The sequence below is a fragment of the Triticum urartu genome, chromosome 3A, assembly GCF_056163025.1.
Source record: "Triticum urartu cultivar PI428250 chromosome 3A, HENAU_Tu73, whole genome shotgun sequence".
NCBI lineage: Eukaryota > Viridiplantae > Streptophyta > Magnoliopsida > Poales > Poaceae > Triticum > Triticum urartu.
The window spans coordinates 736,027,283-736,045,999 of NC_141875.1; the positions used below are offsets into that span (position 1 = coordinate 736,027,283).

Genomic DNA, 18,717 nt, shown 5'->3' on the forward strand with positions numbered 1-18,717 from the left:
ACCTTGACATCCAAGTCATAGAACTTTTGTTCCATAATTCTCTCTAGGCTTGCCTGGTTCTGAGTTAGGGTGGCTAGTCCTTTCTCAATCCGCAGGGTGGATGCAATTAGGTAACCAAGCTGCTCTTGTTTAGTTTTCAAGAAATATTTAGATGCCTCCTCTTGAGTTGGCATCTTGGCAGCTTTCTCCTTCCTTGCCTTCTCCTTCTTTGCTTGTGCTTGTGCTGATGATGGTTCATTCTCAGTCATAACCACTTGATTATCCTCAAAATCTGGACGGATGGGCAGGTGTTCCTTGTCCAATGAGTATATGCCTGTGCCCATCTTTGAGTTGATGAGCTCCTGAATCTGTGGGGCATATCCACAGATCATCTTCTGGTCTGCTGCTGTCCTCTTGATTGTCTCTACTATGAGGCTCATGACCTTGAATTTCTGAGGAACATCAAATACATGAAGCAAATTGATTGCATGGCCTCAGATCATCTTGTGATCTCCAGATTTGGGCAATAAGGTGTGCCTCAAGATCCAATTGATAGTTGGCAGCCCTGACAGAAGATAATGCACTGAGCCAAATTTGAAAGTTTCAAGAGCTTCATTTGGAATTTCTTTGTACATATTGGACATTGAGTTATGATCCATCTTCTTCTTGGCATAGATATCCAAGTCATCCTCATGCTCTTCAGGGGCATTGATCAGCTGAGCCCATTCAGCAACTGTAGATTGGTACCTCGTACCCTCAGACATCCAAGTTATCCTACCATCTGGATAAAAGTGTGCTGTGGAGTAGAACTGCATGATAAGCCCCTCATTCCACTTTGTGAGCTTCTGCCCAACAAAGTCTGCAACTCCACAAGCACTAAAGCTATCTTGCACTCCAGGATAGTGCTCTTCATTGTCCTTGATGTACTCCCAATCAACCCATCTCATGTCACAAACTATTGGCTTCTTGTCAAGCAAAACTGTCTCATAGAAGTCCTGCTGTTCCTTGGTGTGAAATCTGTAATCCACAGCAGTTCTTCTCCTTGAAGCATATGGATCTGCTTCTCTCCACTTCCTGAGCCCTGAGTCTCTCCTGAGCTTCATATCCTCAGCCACAGGATGAGCATCGTTGTGGTCTGGGATCTTGGGCTTGAGCTTTCTCAGAACATTCTCTTCCTCTTCTTCTGCAGCTTCAGGCACTGGGGCCTTGTTCTTTTCAGCAGCTGGGATGCTTCTTGTATTTCTCTTTGGTTTTGGCTTTGGAGCTGGCTTGGCCTTGGAAGCAGCTGCCCCTAATCATATGGCATCACCCATCAGCTTGGGTGCTTTAGGTGCTGGTGCAGCTACCTCTTCTTCTTCCTCTTCTTCCATGATGGAAGCCTTTCCAAGCACTCTGGCTACGGTCTTCTTGACCCTTTCCTTCCTCTTCTTGCCTTCAGTAGCAACTGGCTCTATGGGTGCAGGCTTTTCAGTTGAAGCTCTGGCCTTTGACATAGGCTGCCTGCCTGCTGGCCTTTTGACTTTCAGGCCTGGCTTTGTGCCTTGAGCTGAGCCATGTTCCTTCTCAAGAACTACTCTCTTTGAAGTTGCTTCCTCTTCTGCCACATAATCCTCATCCTCTGATTCTGAGGTTCTCTTCTTCCTTTGTCTGGTGGCAGCTTTTGGCAAATTGCTAGGAGTACTTCTGCTACCATCATCTGAAGAGCTTGAGGGACTAGTGCCCTCACTCATCTGCACTTGCTCTTCTGACATGTTCTGGCTATCACTCTGGTCTGACATGATGAACAAGCTGACTGCTGACCCTGTGAACAGTTTATAGATGAGGTAGAATAGATGAGCATCACAAAATGCAGAGATTTTTGCAAAAGAATGACTCAAAAACTTAGTTTTAGTTTCCCACTGAAATCATCTTGGATCTACCGATTTTCAAACTCGGTGATACCGAAGCAGTTTTGGAACCTAAACTAGTGAACTCGGTTGGACCGAGTCACAGTTCGGTGGCACCGAGACTGCTAGGGTTTCATAGAGCTCCAAAATCGGTCACACCGATAAGTAATTCTTGGTCAGACCGAGTCTCACTTGTGCAATGGCATAAGCCAAATCGGTGGGACCGAGTTTTTCAACTCGGTGGGTCTGAGATGGTTTCGGCAGAAACCTAAACCTAGAATTTTCGAATCAAACCTAATCTATGAGCGCATTGACTGGATAGGAGTGTTTCAATCGTGGCAAGAATCATGATGATCACAATGTGCTAAGAATCGGATTGGGGAATAGCACAAAGATCGAGTCCATACCCTAGTTCGGCGGAGACTCGCTACGGCGGCAACGGCGGCAACGGCGGGGTAGAATTCCCGTTGACGGCGACGGAGACCAGCGACTGGAGGCGGCTGGCGGCGAGGAGACGATCCGGAGACCACGTTGGCAGAGCAGGCTATCGCGCGGGCGAAGGGGTTTGGAGAAATTTCCAAATTTTTGCCCGTGGCTATATATAGCCCGACCATGTCGGTGTGACCGAGTGGAACAACACGGTGACACCGAGATGCAAAGCTGTATACAGTTGTTGCAACTCGGTGTGACCGAAAGGTTCAAATCGGTTGCACCGAGATCGAAAACCTAGATCAACTTAATGATCTCGGTAGGACCGAAAGTGGGGTATCGGTCAGACCGAGAATCATAAAGAGGTTTTGGAAGTTTAAGTCTATGACGAATCGGGGACTCCGAGCGCTCCTCACACAGAGTGGTTCGAATCTGACTTGATCAAATTTTGTGATGTAGCATGAATAGAGTTTGAGACGAGAAAAGCATAGATAGCTAGAGGAGGTTCTTAGGCATTCTTGTCCATCCACTTGGCAAAAGGAAATAAAACCAAACAATCAAAACAACAAGTGGATGTCCTCGAATGAGTAAAATATGCAACCAGCATGCTCACACAATAAGATGGCAAATGAAATATGTGACAAGGCATGCACAACCAATTCTAGCATATACCAAGCAATTTGCGATGACAAGGTCATCTATATATGAGTATATTGACTTAGGAGTCAAGTGAGAACACTTGATCATAGGTCATACTCATCGTTTAAGCTCAAGTGGGGTTACCACTTTTACATAAAGCATTGTTGTGTTCACATCTTTAGAGTTGCTTTAGCTCAAGTCTTAGAGTAAAGCTCCCCCTAGATGTGATATCCCCCTTAGAGGGGTGAACTAACCTCGGGTTTTGTCGATGATGACTTCATATAGATGTTGAAGATGTGGATGCTCAATGTTGATGTAGATCACTTGGAGCTATCCATTTGAGTGAATTGCACTTTCAATACCTACATGGGTTAGTCCCACAAGGAACAAACAAGGATATCCATAGACATAGAGTGATGCACACACAAGATGATGTCCATGAAAACTTTTAGGTTACCTTGTCCCTTGTCTTACCAACAAGAGGGTTTGTGACTCCTTGAACTAGTGCAAGATGTGGAAGTTGATTGCACTTGTTCTTGCCAAATTGATAAGAGTGAAGTATGTTGGCGGAGTCACCCTCAAGAACTCTCTAGTTCTTCTTCTTTTGGATCCACACCATCTTGATGGGAATCCTTGGAGTTGTAGTCGTACTTGATGAAGTGGAACTTGAAGTAGTCTTGGGAATCCACTTGACTAAGGTCTTAGGAGCTTCTTCAAATGCATCAATTTCCTCTTGAAGCTTGTCCTTGCCTTTTTGCTTGTAGTCTTGTGGTGGAAGATCATCTTGAGCTTGTGTCCCCTTGAAAGAAGTATCATACTTCTCTTGTTGAGGAACAAATTTTGTCTTGGGGTATTGATCTTCTTCCCACTCAACTCCATTGGCATTGAACTTTCGTTCAAAACCAACACCTTGATTCTTCCGGTGCATTCCTTGTTTGCGCACAATTTCCTCGAATTGCTTACTCCTGGCAAGGCTTTTGTACACTACTTTCTCTATAATTCCCTTCAATAAGCTATTTTCTTGCTCAAGTGTAACTTGGCTAAGAGAATCATTAGTGGAATCAAGAGAACTACTAGAAGCAACAATATTGGATTTAGCATGATCATTGTTACTGCTAGAGGAAGAATCTTTCTTGTTCTTGTTACTAGACTTGACTTGAGGCATGTAAGTGGATAAGAGTAAATGCTTGGCAATGTAAGAAGAACTTTTCTTGCGGAGATCATCATTGATTGCTTTTAAGAACTCATGCTCTTGCTCAAGATTGAGCTTTTCAAAGCGTAATTTCTCATGAGCTCTTAAAAGTTCTCGATGATCTTCGAAGATAATTTCATGAGCTAACTTAAGAGTGTTTAGTTCTTTAGTTAGAGCCTCAATCTTCTCCTTATCATTGTCATTCGTTTTATCTTGATTAGCATGATTAATTGACGTTTCATCATAGTATTCATCACTAGAGTTGTCAACAAGCAAATCATCACCTAACAAGTCATCTTCATCACTATTCAAATCAACATACTCGGGGTGTGTTACCTTAGGACCTTTGGTCATGAAGCATCTTCCAATTCCTTCATTTGGTGAGTCAAATATGTCGTAGGAGTTGGTTGACACAAGTGCTAGACCGGCAACACCTTCATCTTGAGTATCTTCGGAGTCGGAGTGATAACTTCTCTCGGAGTGGCTGTCGGAGTCGGAGCCGGATACCCATTCACCAACATGAGCTTGATGTCTTCGTTTTGTGTAGCTCCTTGATGATTTTTCCTTCCTTTCCGAATCCCTGCTTCTCCGTGAGTATCTTCGTTCATAACGATCATCTCTACTCCTTCTCTCTCTTGGTGGTGATTCTTTGCGTCTTCTTTTTGGAGAATCTTCTCTTCTCTTGTAGGGAGCCGTACACTCATTGGAATAGTGTCCGGGTCTTCCACAACTGTAGCAGTTTCGCTCTCGACTAGAAGATCTTTTGTCATTGTAGGACCTTGACTTGAAGCTTCTATCTTTGCTTCTACTCTTGTAGAACTTGTTGAAGTTCTTCACCATTAAGCTCAATTCTTCATTGAAGTTTTGTTTCTCACTTGATGATGTAGGGGCTTCACATGAGGCTTTGTAGGCACCACTTGATTTGTTGTGAAGTTCCTCTTTATCCTTAAGTGACATCTCATGAGCAACAATTCTTCCAATCACCTCCGTTGGCTTGAGATCTTTGTAATTGGGCATCATTTGGATCAATGTGCACACGGTATCATATTTTCCATCCAAGGCTCTTAGAATCTTCTTGATGATGAATCTATCGGTCATCTCTTCACTTCCTAAGCCGGCAATCTCATTTGTGATGAGAGCAAGCCTAGAGTACATTTCAGCGACACCTTCACCACCCTTCATTTTGAACTTGTCAAGTTGACTTTGAAGCACATCCAACTTGGATTCCTTGACGGAGTCGGTACCTTCGTGCATATCAATCAAAGTGTCCCAAATTTCCTTTGCATTCTCAAGACGGCTGATTTTGTTGAATTCTTCGGGGCACAATCCGTTGAAGAGAATATCACAAGCTTGAGCATTGTATTGCAACATCTTCAACTCATCCGCGGTAGCTTCACGGTTTGGTTCTTTCCCATCAAAGAAGTCACCTTGCAAACCAACACACACAATAGCCCAAACGGCGGGGTTATGTCCAAGAATATGCATTTTCATTTTATGCTTCCAACTAGCAAAGTTAGTACCATCAAAGTAAGGACCTCTACGGTGATAATTTCCCTCGCTAGACGCCATACTCTCCTAGGTTGTGAAACCAAGGCTATGACCACCAAAAGCTATGGAGATCAAATCAAATGGAGACCAAAGCTCTGATACCACTTGTAGGATCGAAAGTATGTCTAGAGGGGGGTGATTAGACTACTTGACCAAATAAAAACTTAACCTTTTCCCAATTTTAGTTCTTGGCAGATTTTAGCTATTGTAGGACAAGTCAAGCAATCATCACACAATTCAAGCAAGCATGCAAAGAGTATAATGGCAGCGGAAAGTAAAGCATGCAACTTGCAAGAATGTAAAGGGAAGGGTTTGGAGAAATCAAACGCAATTGGAGACACGGATGTTTTTCCCGTGGTTCGGATAGGTGGTGCTATCCTACATCCACGTTGATGGAGACTTCAACCCACAAAGGGTAACGGTTGCGCGAGTCCACGGAGGTCTCCACCCACAAAGGGTAACGGTTGCGCGAGTCCACGGAGGGCTCCACCCACAAAGGATCCACGAAGAAGCAACCACCCACAAAGGGTCCACGAAGAAGCAACCTTGTCTATCCCACCATGGCCATCGCCCACAAAGGACTTGCCTCACTAGCGGTAGATCTTCACGAAGTAGGCGATCTCCTTGCCCTTACAAACTCCTTGGTTCAACTCCACAATCTTGTCGGAGGCTCCCAAGTGACACCTAGCCAATCTAGGAGACACCACTCTCCAAGAAGTAACAAATGGTGTGTAGGTAATGAACTCCTTGCTCTTGTGCTTCAAATGATAGTCTCCCCAACACTCAACTCTCTCTCATAGGATTTGGATTTTGTGGAAAGAATATTTGAGTGGAAAGCAACTTGGGGAAGGCTAGAGATCAAGATTCATATGGTAGGAATGGAATATATTGGTCTCAACACATGAGTAGGTGGTTCTCTCTCAGAACATATGAGTTGGAATTGTGTATGTGTTCTGATGGCTCTCTCCACGAGTGAAGAGGAGGTGGAGGGGTATATATAGCCTCCACACAAAATCCAACCGTTACACACAGTTTTCCAATCTCGGTGGGACCGAATCAACAAACTCGGTCGGACCGAAAAGGTAAACCTAGTGACCGTTAGAGATTTTCGGTGGGACTGACATGCAACTCGGTAGGACCGATATGGTTAGGGTTTGGGCATAACGTAATCTCGGTGAGACCGATTACACAAACTCGGTGAGACCGATTTTGGTAATTAGCTAACCAGAGAGTTGGTCAGGCAAACTCGGTGGGACCGATTTGCTCTTTTGGTGAGACCGAAAAGTTACAAAAAGGAAACACTGAATTTACATTGCAATCTCGGTGGGACCGATCCGCTCTTTCGGTGAGACCGAAAAGTTACGAAAGGGAAACAGAGAGTTTGCAATCCCATCTCGATGAGACCGAGATCCCTATCGGTAGAACCGATTTGCTAGGGTTTGGAAGTGGCTTATGACAAGTGAAACTCGGTGGCGCCGGATAGAAAGAATCGGTAGGACCGAGTTTGGCTTTGGGTTTAGGTCATATGTGGATATGGGAAAGTAGTTGAGGGTTTTGGAGCATATCACTAAGCACATGAAGCAAGAGGCTCATTAAGCAACACCTCATCCCTCCTTGATAGTATTGGCTTTTCCTAAAGACTCAATGTGATCTTGGATCACTAAAATATAAAATGAAGAGTCTTGAGCTTATGAGCTTGAGCCAATCCTTTGTCCTTAGAATTTTGAGGGTTCCACTTTCACATCCATGCCATGCCAATCATTGAGCTTTCCTGAAATAGTCATCTTGGAATAGCATTAGCTCAATGAGCTATATGTTGTTATGAATTACCAAAACCACCTAGGGATAGTTGCACTTTCAGATCTAAGCGCCGAACCACGGCGCCTCCGCGTTCAACACACGTGCAGCCCGGTGACGTCTCCCACTCCTTGATCCAGCAAGGAGAGAGGGGGAGGTTGAGGAAGAATCCGTCCAGCAGCAGCACGACGGCGTGGTGGTGGTGGAGAAGCGCGGGACTCCAGCAGGGCTTCGCCAAGCACTACGAGAGACGAGGAGGGAGAGAGGTAGGGCTGCGCCAAGAGGGAGATGATCTCGTGTGTCTTGCAGCCCCCAATACCTCAAGTATATATAGGGGAAGGGGAGGGGCTGCGCCCCCATCTAGGGTTCCCTCCCTAGGGGTGGCGGCAGCCCCAAAACCCATCTAGGGTGGTGGCCAAGGGGGGAGAGAGGGGGGTGCACCTAGGGTGGGCCTTAAGGCCCATCTGGACCTAGGGTTTTCCCCCTCCCACTCTCCCTTGCGCCTTGGGCCTTGGTGGGGGGCGCACCAGCCCACCTGGGGCTGGTCCCCTCCCACACTTGGCCCACGCAGCCTTCTAGGGCTGGTGGCCCCACCTGGTGGACCCCCGGGACCCTCCTGGTGGTCCCGATACGTTACTGATAGCACCCGAAACTTTTCCGGTGATCAAAACGGGACTTCCCATATATAAATCTTTACCTCCGGACCATTCCGGAACTCCTCGTGACGTCCGGGATCTCATCCGGGACCCCGAACAACATTCGGTAACCACGTACATACTTTCCCTATAACCCTAGCGTCATCGAACCTTAAGTGTGTAGACCCTACGGGCTCGGGAGTCATGCAGACATGGCCGAGACAACTCTCCGGTCAATAACCAACAACGGGATCTGGATACCCATGTTGGTTCCGACATGCTCCACGACGATCTCATCGGATGAACCACGATGTCAAGGATTCAATCAATCCCGTATACAATTCCCTTTGTCTAGCGGTATAGTACTTGCCTGAGATTCGATCGTCGGTATCCCGATACCTTGTTCAATCTCATTACCGGCAAGTCTCTTTACTCGTTCAGTAACACATCATCCCGTGATCAACTCCTTAGTCACATTGTGCACATTATGATGATGTCTTACCGAGTGGGCCTAGAGATACCTCTCCGTTACACGGAGTGACAAATCCCAGTCTCGATTCGTGCCAACCCAACAGACACTTTCGGAGATACCCGTAGTGCACCTTTATAGCCACCCAGTTACGTTGTGACGTTTGGCACACCCAAAGCACTCCTACGGTATCCGGGAGTTGCACAATCTCATGGTCTAAGGAAATGATACTTGACATTAGAAAAGCTTTAGCATACGAACTACACGATCTTGTGCTAGGCTTAGTATTGGGTCTTGTCCATCACATCATTCTCCTAATGATGTGATCCCGTTATCAATGACATCCAATGTCCATGGTCAGGAAACCGTAACCATCTATTGATCAACGAGCTAGTCAACTAGAGGCTTACTAGGGACATGGTGTTGTCTATGTATCCACACATGTATCTGAGTTTCCTATCAATACAATTCTAGCATGGAAAATAAACGATTATCATGAACAATGAAATATAATAATAACTAATTTATTATTGCCTCTAGGGCATATTTCCAACATGAATAAGTAGTAGTTGAAGTTCATGTATGAAACTATGTTGAATTTGATGTTTGAACTATGTTGAATGGACTAGTAGTTTGTTGTTTTAAGAAATTTACATCTTCATTTTGGACCATCTATTGGAGTTGCTCTTTTGGACCATCAATTTGGACCATCTGTTGGAGTTGAGGTTTTTTCGGAGCTCCAAAAGGCACTTTTTGACGGTCCAAATTTTACATCTCCGGTTTTGGACCGCCAGATTTTGGACCATCTATTGAAGATGCTCTAAGTCTATCCATGATGCGATAACGGCGGAGGCGATCGCACTTCAGCGAGGACTAGAACTGTTGGAAGACCTTGGATGTCAACCATTGATTGTTGAATCAGTTTCGCTGGAAATTATTCAAGCTTGCAATGGTGTGAATGAAATCTAGAGCGCTTAGAGCATCTCCAATAGCTTGTCTATATGAAAGTCTATACTAGTTTTCCACAATATGAGCCCAAAACGGACGTCCAACAGCTCATGTAAATGGATGTCCAAACAAGCACATCCTCTAAATCCACCTCCACAATGTCCACGCCTGGACGATGTGAATGTGTCGTCCATAGCTCAACCGCATACAAGAGTAGAAAAGAAAATAAAAAAGAAACTGAAAGTTTTCAAATTTGAAAATGGAAAGGAACAAAAACAAAAAGAAGGCAAACTATAAAGAAAAAGAAATCAAAAGGAAAAAAGAAAAAAACAAAAAGAAAAAAAGAACAAAGAAAAAGAAACGATTCGTTTGCTGGATGCTCCTTCCAGATTGAACATCATGTAGACATTAGAGTCCTTAATTTAAGTCTTTTTCTTTGTGGGAAAATTTAAAATTTGTTAAAATTGAACGAGTTCTGAATCTGATAGATCAAATTTGGAGATAATTCCGGAGAACTTGGTGAGGTCCGAAAACACCTTTTCTCTACTTTGAAAATTCCAGCGGCAAAATATAGACGTGTTAGTACTTCACACCAGAGCGAATCGGATTAGGTACCGATACGTACAGGTGCCAGCTATATACGATTGTCGATCACATCACGATCTAGAACCAACCTGCCGCGATGCACGGGACGTGGTGGCCGGACCTCCTGCCGGAACTGCTCCGAGAGGTCTCCTGCCGTCTGCACGTCGGCGCCGACTTCATCCGTTTCCACGCCGTGTGTAAGCCATGGCGCGACTCACACGGACCATCGACGACGACGGGGGCTGGTCAGTTCCTGCCGTGGCTCCTGGTGCCCATCAAGAAGAGCGGGGACTCCCTCAATTTCAGATGCGTCTTCTCCAACACAAGCTACGTCGCGCCGCCGGCCATATCTGGTGGCAGTGGCACCGGGATGAACTGGGTGGCCAGCGCCGACGGCACCACCGTCCGCTACTTCACCGCCTTCGAACCTCACGGCCTAACCCTCCACGACCCTCTCGCCGAAGGCCCCCCCACCCACCTGCCTGGCGAGAACGTCCTCCGCCGGTTGGAGGAGAATCCCACAGGCATCATCTACAACAACGGGGCCGTCCTTCTGTTCAGCAAACACGACAGCTTCGACACAACTACCGCCGAGTTCAGGGCGGCGCTCCTGCGTCCTGGTGACACCGAGTGGATGTTTGTCCACAGGACTCTCGAATCCCCCTTCGACGGAGCGTTCTGTGTCGCCTATCACAACGGCAAGATCCATGTGACCGTTGAGGACAGCCTCTGGCAGGTCGTGAGCGTGACAGGGGAGTCCACAGCCGCAACCAACAACGACGACGTACAGGTTCCTAGGCCACGGTCGATGCCACGCACTACCGGAACAGGGCTCTAAGCCGACAGCCAAATATATGCCGACGGCAACCGTCGGCCTAGTCAGAGCTATGCCGACAGCTAGCTCCTGGCCGTCGGCGTACAATGGCCGTCGGGCTATCCACGTCTACGCCGACAGCAGCCGTCGGCACACAACAGCCGTCGGCTTATCCAAGACTACGCCTACAGCTGCCGTCGGCATATATAGGCCGTTGGCATAGATGCGGGCCCGCTGACAACGGGCATCACGGTCGGCTAACGACGTCAAATCTATGCCGACGGCCGTGATGGGCGGCCGTCGGCATATCCGACACGTCATCGATCCGCGGCGCTGTCCATCTGCCCTGGCCGCAGCTACGGCATAGTTTTTTTCTTCTTTTTTTTCTTTTTTCCATATATTATTATTATTATTATTATTAAGCATACAGTATGTGTTAATAAGCATACATATAGTATGTGTTAATAAGCATATAGTATGTTAATAAGCATATAGTATGTGTTAATAAGCATACATATAGTTTTTTTTTCTTTTTCTTCACTGTTTTCTTTATTATTATTATTTAACTAACTTACATACCGTATGTGTTAATAAGCATACCTACATTATTTTTCGGTTCTGTACAGAGCGGTGTGACCCCCCTCACGAACGGTGCAGCCGCCAGCCGGCAACTGGAATGGGGAACAGCTGCATCGGGTCTATACGAAGGGGACTTTGCTCCAAGTGTTTATATATATCGGATGACCTACCACAACCGGGTGGTGTTGTGGCATGTCCGAAGAGGCGGCACACATCTCCGGGGCGTGGTCCCCCTAACGGACGGCGCCACCGCCGGCACCTGGAGGGGGGAAACGGACGCATCGGGTCTACACGCAGGGGATGTAGCTGTCGGTTTGGCCCCAAATGTTGCTCCCGGGTGTCCCTCTGTGCTGACCTGACACAACCGGGTGGAGAGACCCACTGGTCAAAGCACGTATGTGGAAAGTCAAAGGGCTAGATCTCGTGGTCAACCGCTCCAGGGTTAGGCGGGACGGGGCCCTGGGGGTAGCAATGCCACTGGAGCGTCGCACCGGCCCCTCATACATGCGGGGTGGTGTGGTGGCATGTCCGAAGAGGCGGCACACGTCTCCGGGGTGTGCCCCCCCCTCACGGACGCGTTGGATCTACACGGAGGGGATCTTGTTGTGGGTCTGGCCCGGATGTTGCTCCAAAGTGTTCCTATGGGCTGACCTAACACAACCGGGTGGGGAGGTCCACTGGTCAAAGCCCGTCCGTGCAAAGTCAAAGGGCTATATCCCGTGGTCAAACGCTACAGGGTTAGGCGGGACGGGGGACCTGGGGGGTAGCAATGCCACCGGAGCGTCGCACCGGGCCCTCATACATGCGGGATGGTGTGGTGGCATGTCCGAAGAGGCGGCACACGTCTCCGGGGTGTGCCCCCCCTCACGGACGGCGCCACCGCCGGCACCTGGAGGGGGGAAACGGACGCGTCAGGTCTACACGGAGGGGATCTTGTTGTGGGTCTGGCCCGGATGTTGCTCCAAAGTGTACCTATGGGCTGACCGAACAGAACCGGGTGGGGAGGTCCGCTGGTCAAAGCCCGTCCGTGCAAAGTCAAAGGGCTAGATCCCGTGGTCAAACGCTACAGGGTTAGGCGGGTCGGGGGCCCTGGGGGGGGGGGTAGCAATGCCACTGGAGCATCACACCGGGCCCTCATACATGCGGGGTGGTTTGATGGCATGTCCGAAGAGGCGGCACACGTCTCCGGGGTGTGCCCCCCCTCACGAACGGCGCCGCCACCGGCACCTGGAGGGGGGAAACGGACGCGGCGGGTCTACACGGAGGGGATCTTGTTGTGGGGCTGGCCCGGATGTTGCTCCAAAGTGTACCTATGGGCTGACCGAACACAACCGGGTGGGGAGGTCCGCTGGTCAAAGCCCGTCCGTGCAAAGTCAAAGGGCTAGATCCCGTGGTCAAACGCTACAGGGTTAGGCGGGACGGGGGCCCTGGGGGGTAGAAATGCCACCGGAGCGTCGTACCGCGCCTCATACATGTGGGGTGGTGTTGTGGCATGTCCGAAGAGGCCGCACGCGTCTCCGGTGCGTGGCCCCCCTCACGGACGGCGCCGCCGCCGGCACCTGGAGTGGGGAAACTACCGCATCGGGTCTACACGGAGTGGATTTAGCTGTGGGTTTGGCCCGGATGTTGCTCTAAAGTGTTCGTATGGGCTGACCTAACACGACCGGGTGGATAGTTCCACTGGTCACACTGGCTTTGACCAGTGGACCTCCCCACCCGGTTGTGTTAGGTCAGCCCATAGGAACACTCTGGAGCAACATCCGGGCCAGACCCACAGCAAGATCCCCTCCGTGTAGACCCGACGCGTCCGTTTCCCCCCTCCAGGTGCCGGCGGCGGCGCCGTCCGTGAGGGGGGGCACACCCCGGAGACGCGTGCCGCCTCTTCGGACATGCCACCACACCACCCCGCATGTATGAGGGCCCGGTGCGACGCTCCGGTGGCATTCCTACCCCCCACGACCCCCGTCCTGCCGTGTAGACCTCACGGGCGTGGCAGCCGCCGTGTCCCGGAGGGGGGAAACGGCCACGTCGGGCCGACACGGAGGGTATCTTTGGGTGGTTTGGGCCGGAATGGTGTTGGGGGGTGCAGCACATGCCGTAACAAAAAAATAAAAAATAAAAAATGCCGTAACAAAAAAATTAAATGATAAAGCCTAGCCCGAGCCCGAGCTCCCCTACGTCTCTCCCTCCGTGCCTGCCCTCCCCCGAGCCGGCCCTTCCCCATGGTGAGCTCCTTCCCTCCCTCTCTGAAGCAATTTTTTTGTTAATTTAGTTAGATGATAGATGGATGGATGCATTATGTATGATGATAGATGGTTAGATGGATGGATGAATTATGTATGATGATAGTTAGATGATAGATGATTTGATGATAGTTAGAAATGTGAGAAATGCAAGAAATGCAAAAAAAATTAGATGATAAATCATGATGTTGATGATGATAGATTATGATGTTGATGATGATAGATGATGATGCTTTTTTATGCCTTGTTAATTTTTAGATGATGATGATGATGTCCATTTTTTTGCGGAAGAGATGATAGACGATGATGATTTTTTTATGCTTCGATGATTGTTACATGATGATAGATGATGATGATAATGATGATATTGTGATGTTCTTAATTTTTGTCATGGTGCAGGTTCTGTGGTGTTCCATCTCGGTGGAGTGATCATCGTAAGAGTTGTTGGTCCCCGATTGTCCCTCTGTTATTGGACTACTTCCTCTACAGCCGAGGGTGAGCTACGAATCATGTGACTAGATTTCATTCTCAAGTCAACTGACGTAACCTAGGCGTCTCCTGTCCGAAAGGGTTGCATGGATAAATATGCATTCAATTGCATATTTATCACCGCAGCTCTTTCGGATTGTCCAGCGTTTTCCACGGACAGCCCGAGGATGTGTAGATTGGGTATGTTCCCTAGCAGATGTACGTTTCAAGTATTTTTTTCTACAGTTTAGGAATATGCCTTTTTATGCATTTTTATTAATGTGTTTATTATCATGCCTTTCCTTCATTTCATTAATTTACTAATTGCCTTTTCTCTTTTCAATGCAGGTTCGTGGAACATGGGCAAGGGGAAGGCCGACGGCGTGGGTTTCCTACGCAAGGTCGTCAGCCAGCCTAGTCGGAGTGGTCGAGCACGTAATCCTCCCCCTCGGCTACTTGACGATGACTCCTCACAGGGAGGTCGAGGGAGAGGTGCCCCTAGAGGAGGAGGGGGCGGGGGGAGAGCCTCTAGAGGACGAGGTGCTGGGGGGAGAGCCACTACAGGGGGTCGCGGCCAGAAAGAGCGCACCCTCACCGACTTAGGGGTGTTGTCTTCGAGGCCCTCCTCTAGTGAGGTACCCTCCTCTAGTGAGGCAGGCGAGGAGGAGGAGGAGGAGGAGGAGGCAGGCGAGGAGGAGGAGGAGGAGGAGGTTGGGGAGGAGGTTGGGGAGGGGAAGGCAGGTGAGGAGGAGGGTGGTGGCGGGGATGATGGTGGTGACGGGAAGGGGGTTGACACGAAGGGGTGGCTGCGTGGCAACGCAAAGCTACCAAAGCAGGTTCCTGCTACTGAGGAGCAGAAGTGGCTCATTGAGCCCACGGGAAAAGAGTAAGTGGTTCATTATGTTGCTTGTCACATGCTTATTCCGGTTGTTATTTATTTTTCTTGTCACATGCTAATAGTTCATTCTTTTGCAGCAACTGGATATATTCTAAAGGGGTCCGTATTCCCAACGGCCTCATCACCGTCTTGCTGAAGTTATATTGGCCGGGGTTGTACTGTCCTGATCCAGTCAGGCAGCCGGACCGTCGGGTTTTGGCCACGAGCTGGGACCACTGGGAAGCGGCCCGCCACGCGGACCATGAGACCCATGCCAAGGCCGTGATCACTACTTTCTGGGTGAGTTCTCTTCAGAAGCACAAGTCCATTCTAGTTTCATGAATGATTTAACTCATGGCTTCTCCCATTCTTGTTTCATGCATGATTGTAGAAATTCTATCGAGTTCTTCCGGATCATAGGGCTAGAGCGGACCAGATCGTGCTGCGCCAATGCAAGAAGAAGGCCCGCCAGATGCAGTACGAGGTGCGCTATGTGGCCATCTCCACATACTACCACGACTATCTTGGTGTGAAGATGACCAAGGAAGAAGCGCGGAGGATGGGCATTACCTTGGAGAGGCCCGAGTTCTTGGCGGTAAGTATAAAAGATTTTTCATTATGCTTTCATATATTATGCTTTCATTACCTTGTGGTACATTATGCTTTATGCTTTATGCTTCCATAACACCAATTTGGACACACCTACATGCCATTATGCTTTTATTATGTAGGTGTGTCCAAATTGGTGTTATGGAAAAGACGAGTCCTGGGCGGCATTGGTGGATCTTTGGTGTGATGAGGCTGGAGCCTGGGCGGCTATGAGAACCCAAAATAAGGCTAACCGAGGGACGGAGGGAGTACATGCTCAGGGAAACCGAAACCACTATCTCCACAAGGCAGTTAATGTATGACTAACCCCATTAAACATTCTTCTTCTTCTTCTATTTACCATCACTTTCTTATGTATGACTAACCTCTGTTTGGTGGTGCAGGAGGAGAAACTGAAGTGGCCGCTCTCACACATGCAGGCGTGGGAGATCGCCCATACGCGGAAGGACCCCAAGCCTGGCGAGCCCAAGTACTACGGCAAGAAGACCGCAGGGAGGAAGAAGGCCTACTCCGAAGCGTATCTGGAGTTACATCCTGACACACCTGACCCCATTGCGGCGCCTCTGGACGACATGGCGGTGGTGAGGATGGGGCCCAAGGAGCACGGTCGGGATGCGGTTCTCGATGCTGTGATCACTCCTAGTATCTCCTACACACAGCTTCGTCGGATCGACCCGAGCCTGAGCCAGCGCACGAGCCAGCCAGTGACTAGTACATAGTCCCTCTTTCAGGAGCAACAATCTGTAAGTATTTTCCCTCTTATCTTCATTTCTCACTTCATTTTCCGCATTTAGTAGTTTTATGAGTTCCATCATGTCATACCGTAGGCCTACATGGAGTACACACGCCAGGAGACCATGGCGTGGCATCAGAGGCTTTATGAACACCAAGTGCAGAGGGATAGCCAGATGCAGTAGGCTTTTCAGGATATGGCGGCCGGCAGGTGTCCTCAGTTCCCTACAGCACAATGCCCTCCAGCACAACCAGTGCTGATGAGCTTTGAGGAGTTTGTGGCATAGAACGCTGGCCCCTCGCCGGTTAGTTCATCCCCAATCTATTCACCCAAAGCATGTCATGCCTTTCAACACAGTCATAGATCCCGTGCACATGTCTTTTCAACATGCAGGGAACAGGTGGATCTACCGTTGGCAGTGGTCTTCGCAGCACTCCGGAGACACGGAGCCTGACCACTCCGATCCACAGAGGCGGAGGCGGTAGCGCTGCCGCTAGCACTGATGACCTGGACTTTGGCCGTCTTGGCGGTGACGACCTCCGCGGTGCTCGATGATGCTTGAGATGTGATGATGATGCTTGAGATGACTTGTGTGTGCTGATGATCATTTAGCTGACTTGTGTGATGATGCTTATGCTTACATTCATTGATATGCTTATGCTTGTGTGATGATGATCTATTGTTGTCATGATGCTTATGCTTACGTTCGTTGATATGTGCTGCTGATATGTGCTGTTATATATGTGATGTTATCTGAATTGAACTGATTTGAAAACAAACAGAAAAAAGAAAAAAAAATTAAAAGCAAACTATGCCGATGGCTAGGCCATCGGCATAGGGCCAGCGTGAGCTCCCAGTTGCTGACATGTGGGCACCTATGCCGACGGCCTAGCCGTCGGCATAGTTTGAAATTAAGCCGACGGCCTGGCCGTCGGCATAGGTGCCCACGTGTCAGCAACTGGGATCTCTGTTTGAAGGACTATGCCGACGGCCTGGCCGTCGGCTTAATCTCAGACTATGCCGACGGCTGGGCCGTCGGCATAGCCCTGGCCCACGAGCAGCGGCCGGTCGGCACGTGGCACATCTATGCCGACGGTCTAGCCGTCGGCACAGTTTTCGACTAAGCCGATGGCTAGGCCGTCGGCATAGGGCTGCCACGTGGAGACAAGTCGTTGGGCAGACTTGACGGCGGCCACCGTTAGGCGATAACGTTGCCGACGGCCTTGGCCGTCGGCATAGATGTACGGACACCGTCGGGATAGGTCTTATGCCGACGGCCTTTCTGGCTACGCCGACGGATATTTTGCCGATGGCCCTATGCCGACGGGGGCCGTCGGCATAGGCCTGTCCCGACGGCCATTCAGGGCTATGCCGACGGCCCTGGCCGTCGGCATAGGGTGCGATTCCGGTAGTGACGCCAGTGTGACGGCTACTTGTACGAGCGCAGCTATGTGCTCGAGTCCCGCGGGGAGCTGCTGTGGGTGTCGGTGCACATTTTGATGCATTACCCCGATCAAGGTAAGAATGGCGTCAATGACCTCGTCGATGCACTCTCGATGTCCATGCACACGCTTGAGGAGGTCACCAAGGAGCCGGAAAAGTTGTTGTGGACGAGGAAGGATGGCCGGAGCCTGGAGGACCGCGTGTTGTTCCTGGGGTGGCCCAATAGTTTCGCCCTGGACGCGTCCCGTCTCGGCATGAGCGGTGGGTTCGCCTACTTCTTGTACTATGACGACCAGGGCGGCTGCCGGTTGCACGAGCGACATGGCGTGTTCAGGCACAACCTCATCAACAACACGACAGAGTTTGTCGAGTGGCTGCCCCAAGGATGGGACCAGGAGATGTGTGTGTGGCTCCTCCCCCAGCTCACAATTGCTCCAGTCAACCAGGGTCCAGCTACTACTTCAAGAAGCAATAAAACTTGTGCTTGGGTGCTGATGTCCAACCTACCTCTCAGAGCGAAGAGCTTTTGGCTGCATCACTTGTTCATCATGCTGCAACGATTGTTCAGCTTGCTGCAACAATTGTTCAGCATATTCAGTAGTAGACTGTTTGGTGGCAAGGTGATATACTAGAAGAAGACCGAGACCTCACAGGGTTTGCAATGGTCGCCATAAGTGCTGCAGAGGTGAGCATGGTGAAACAGAGGCGTCGACGGAGTAAAGTTCTTTCCACCCGGAGTATGGGGAGATGTAGTTGGAGTGCTCGATTATAATAATTGTCTAAATTGTTTTACTGTAATAGTTATCATGGTCAGGTTATTGACTAGGATTATCTATTTATTTGC

The 18,717-nt window shown here is 49.2% G+C and overlaps 1 protein-coding gene across 1 annotated transcript; it reads left to right on the forward strand.

Moving 5' to 3' along the window:
• Positions 1-10,204: 10,204 nt before the first annotated feature.
• Positions 10,205-18,505, forward strand: LOC125547377 (uncharacterized). Its single transcript, XM_087545690.1, has 2 exons — positions 10,205-10,920; positions 17,845-18,505. Exons 1-2 carry the CDS (start codon positions 10,205-10,207, stop codon positions 18,503-18,505), a joined length of 1,377 nt encoding a protein of 458 aa, XP_087401816.1.
• Positions 18,506-18,717: the final 212 nt, after the last annotated feature.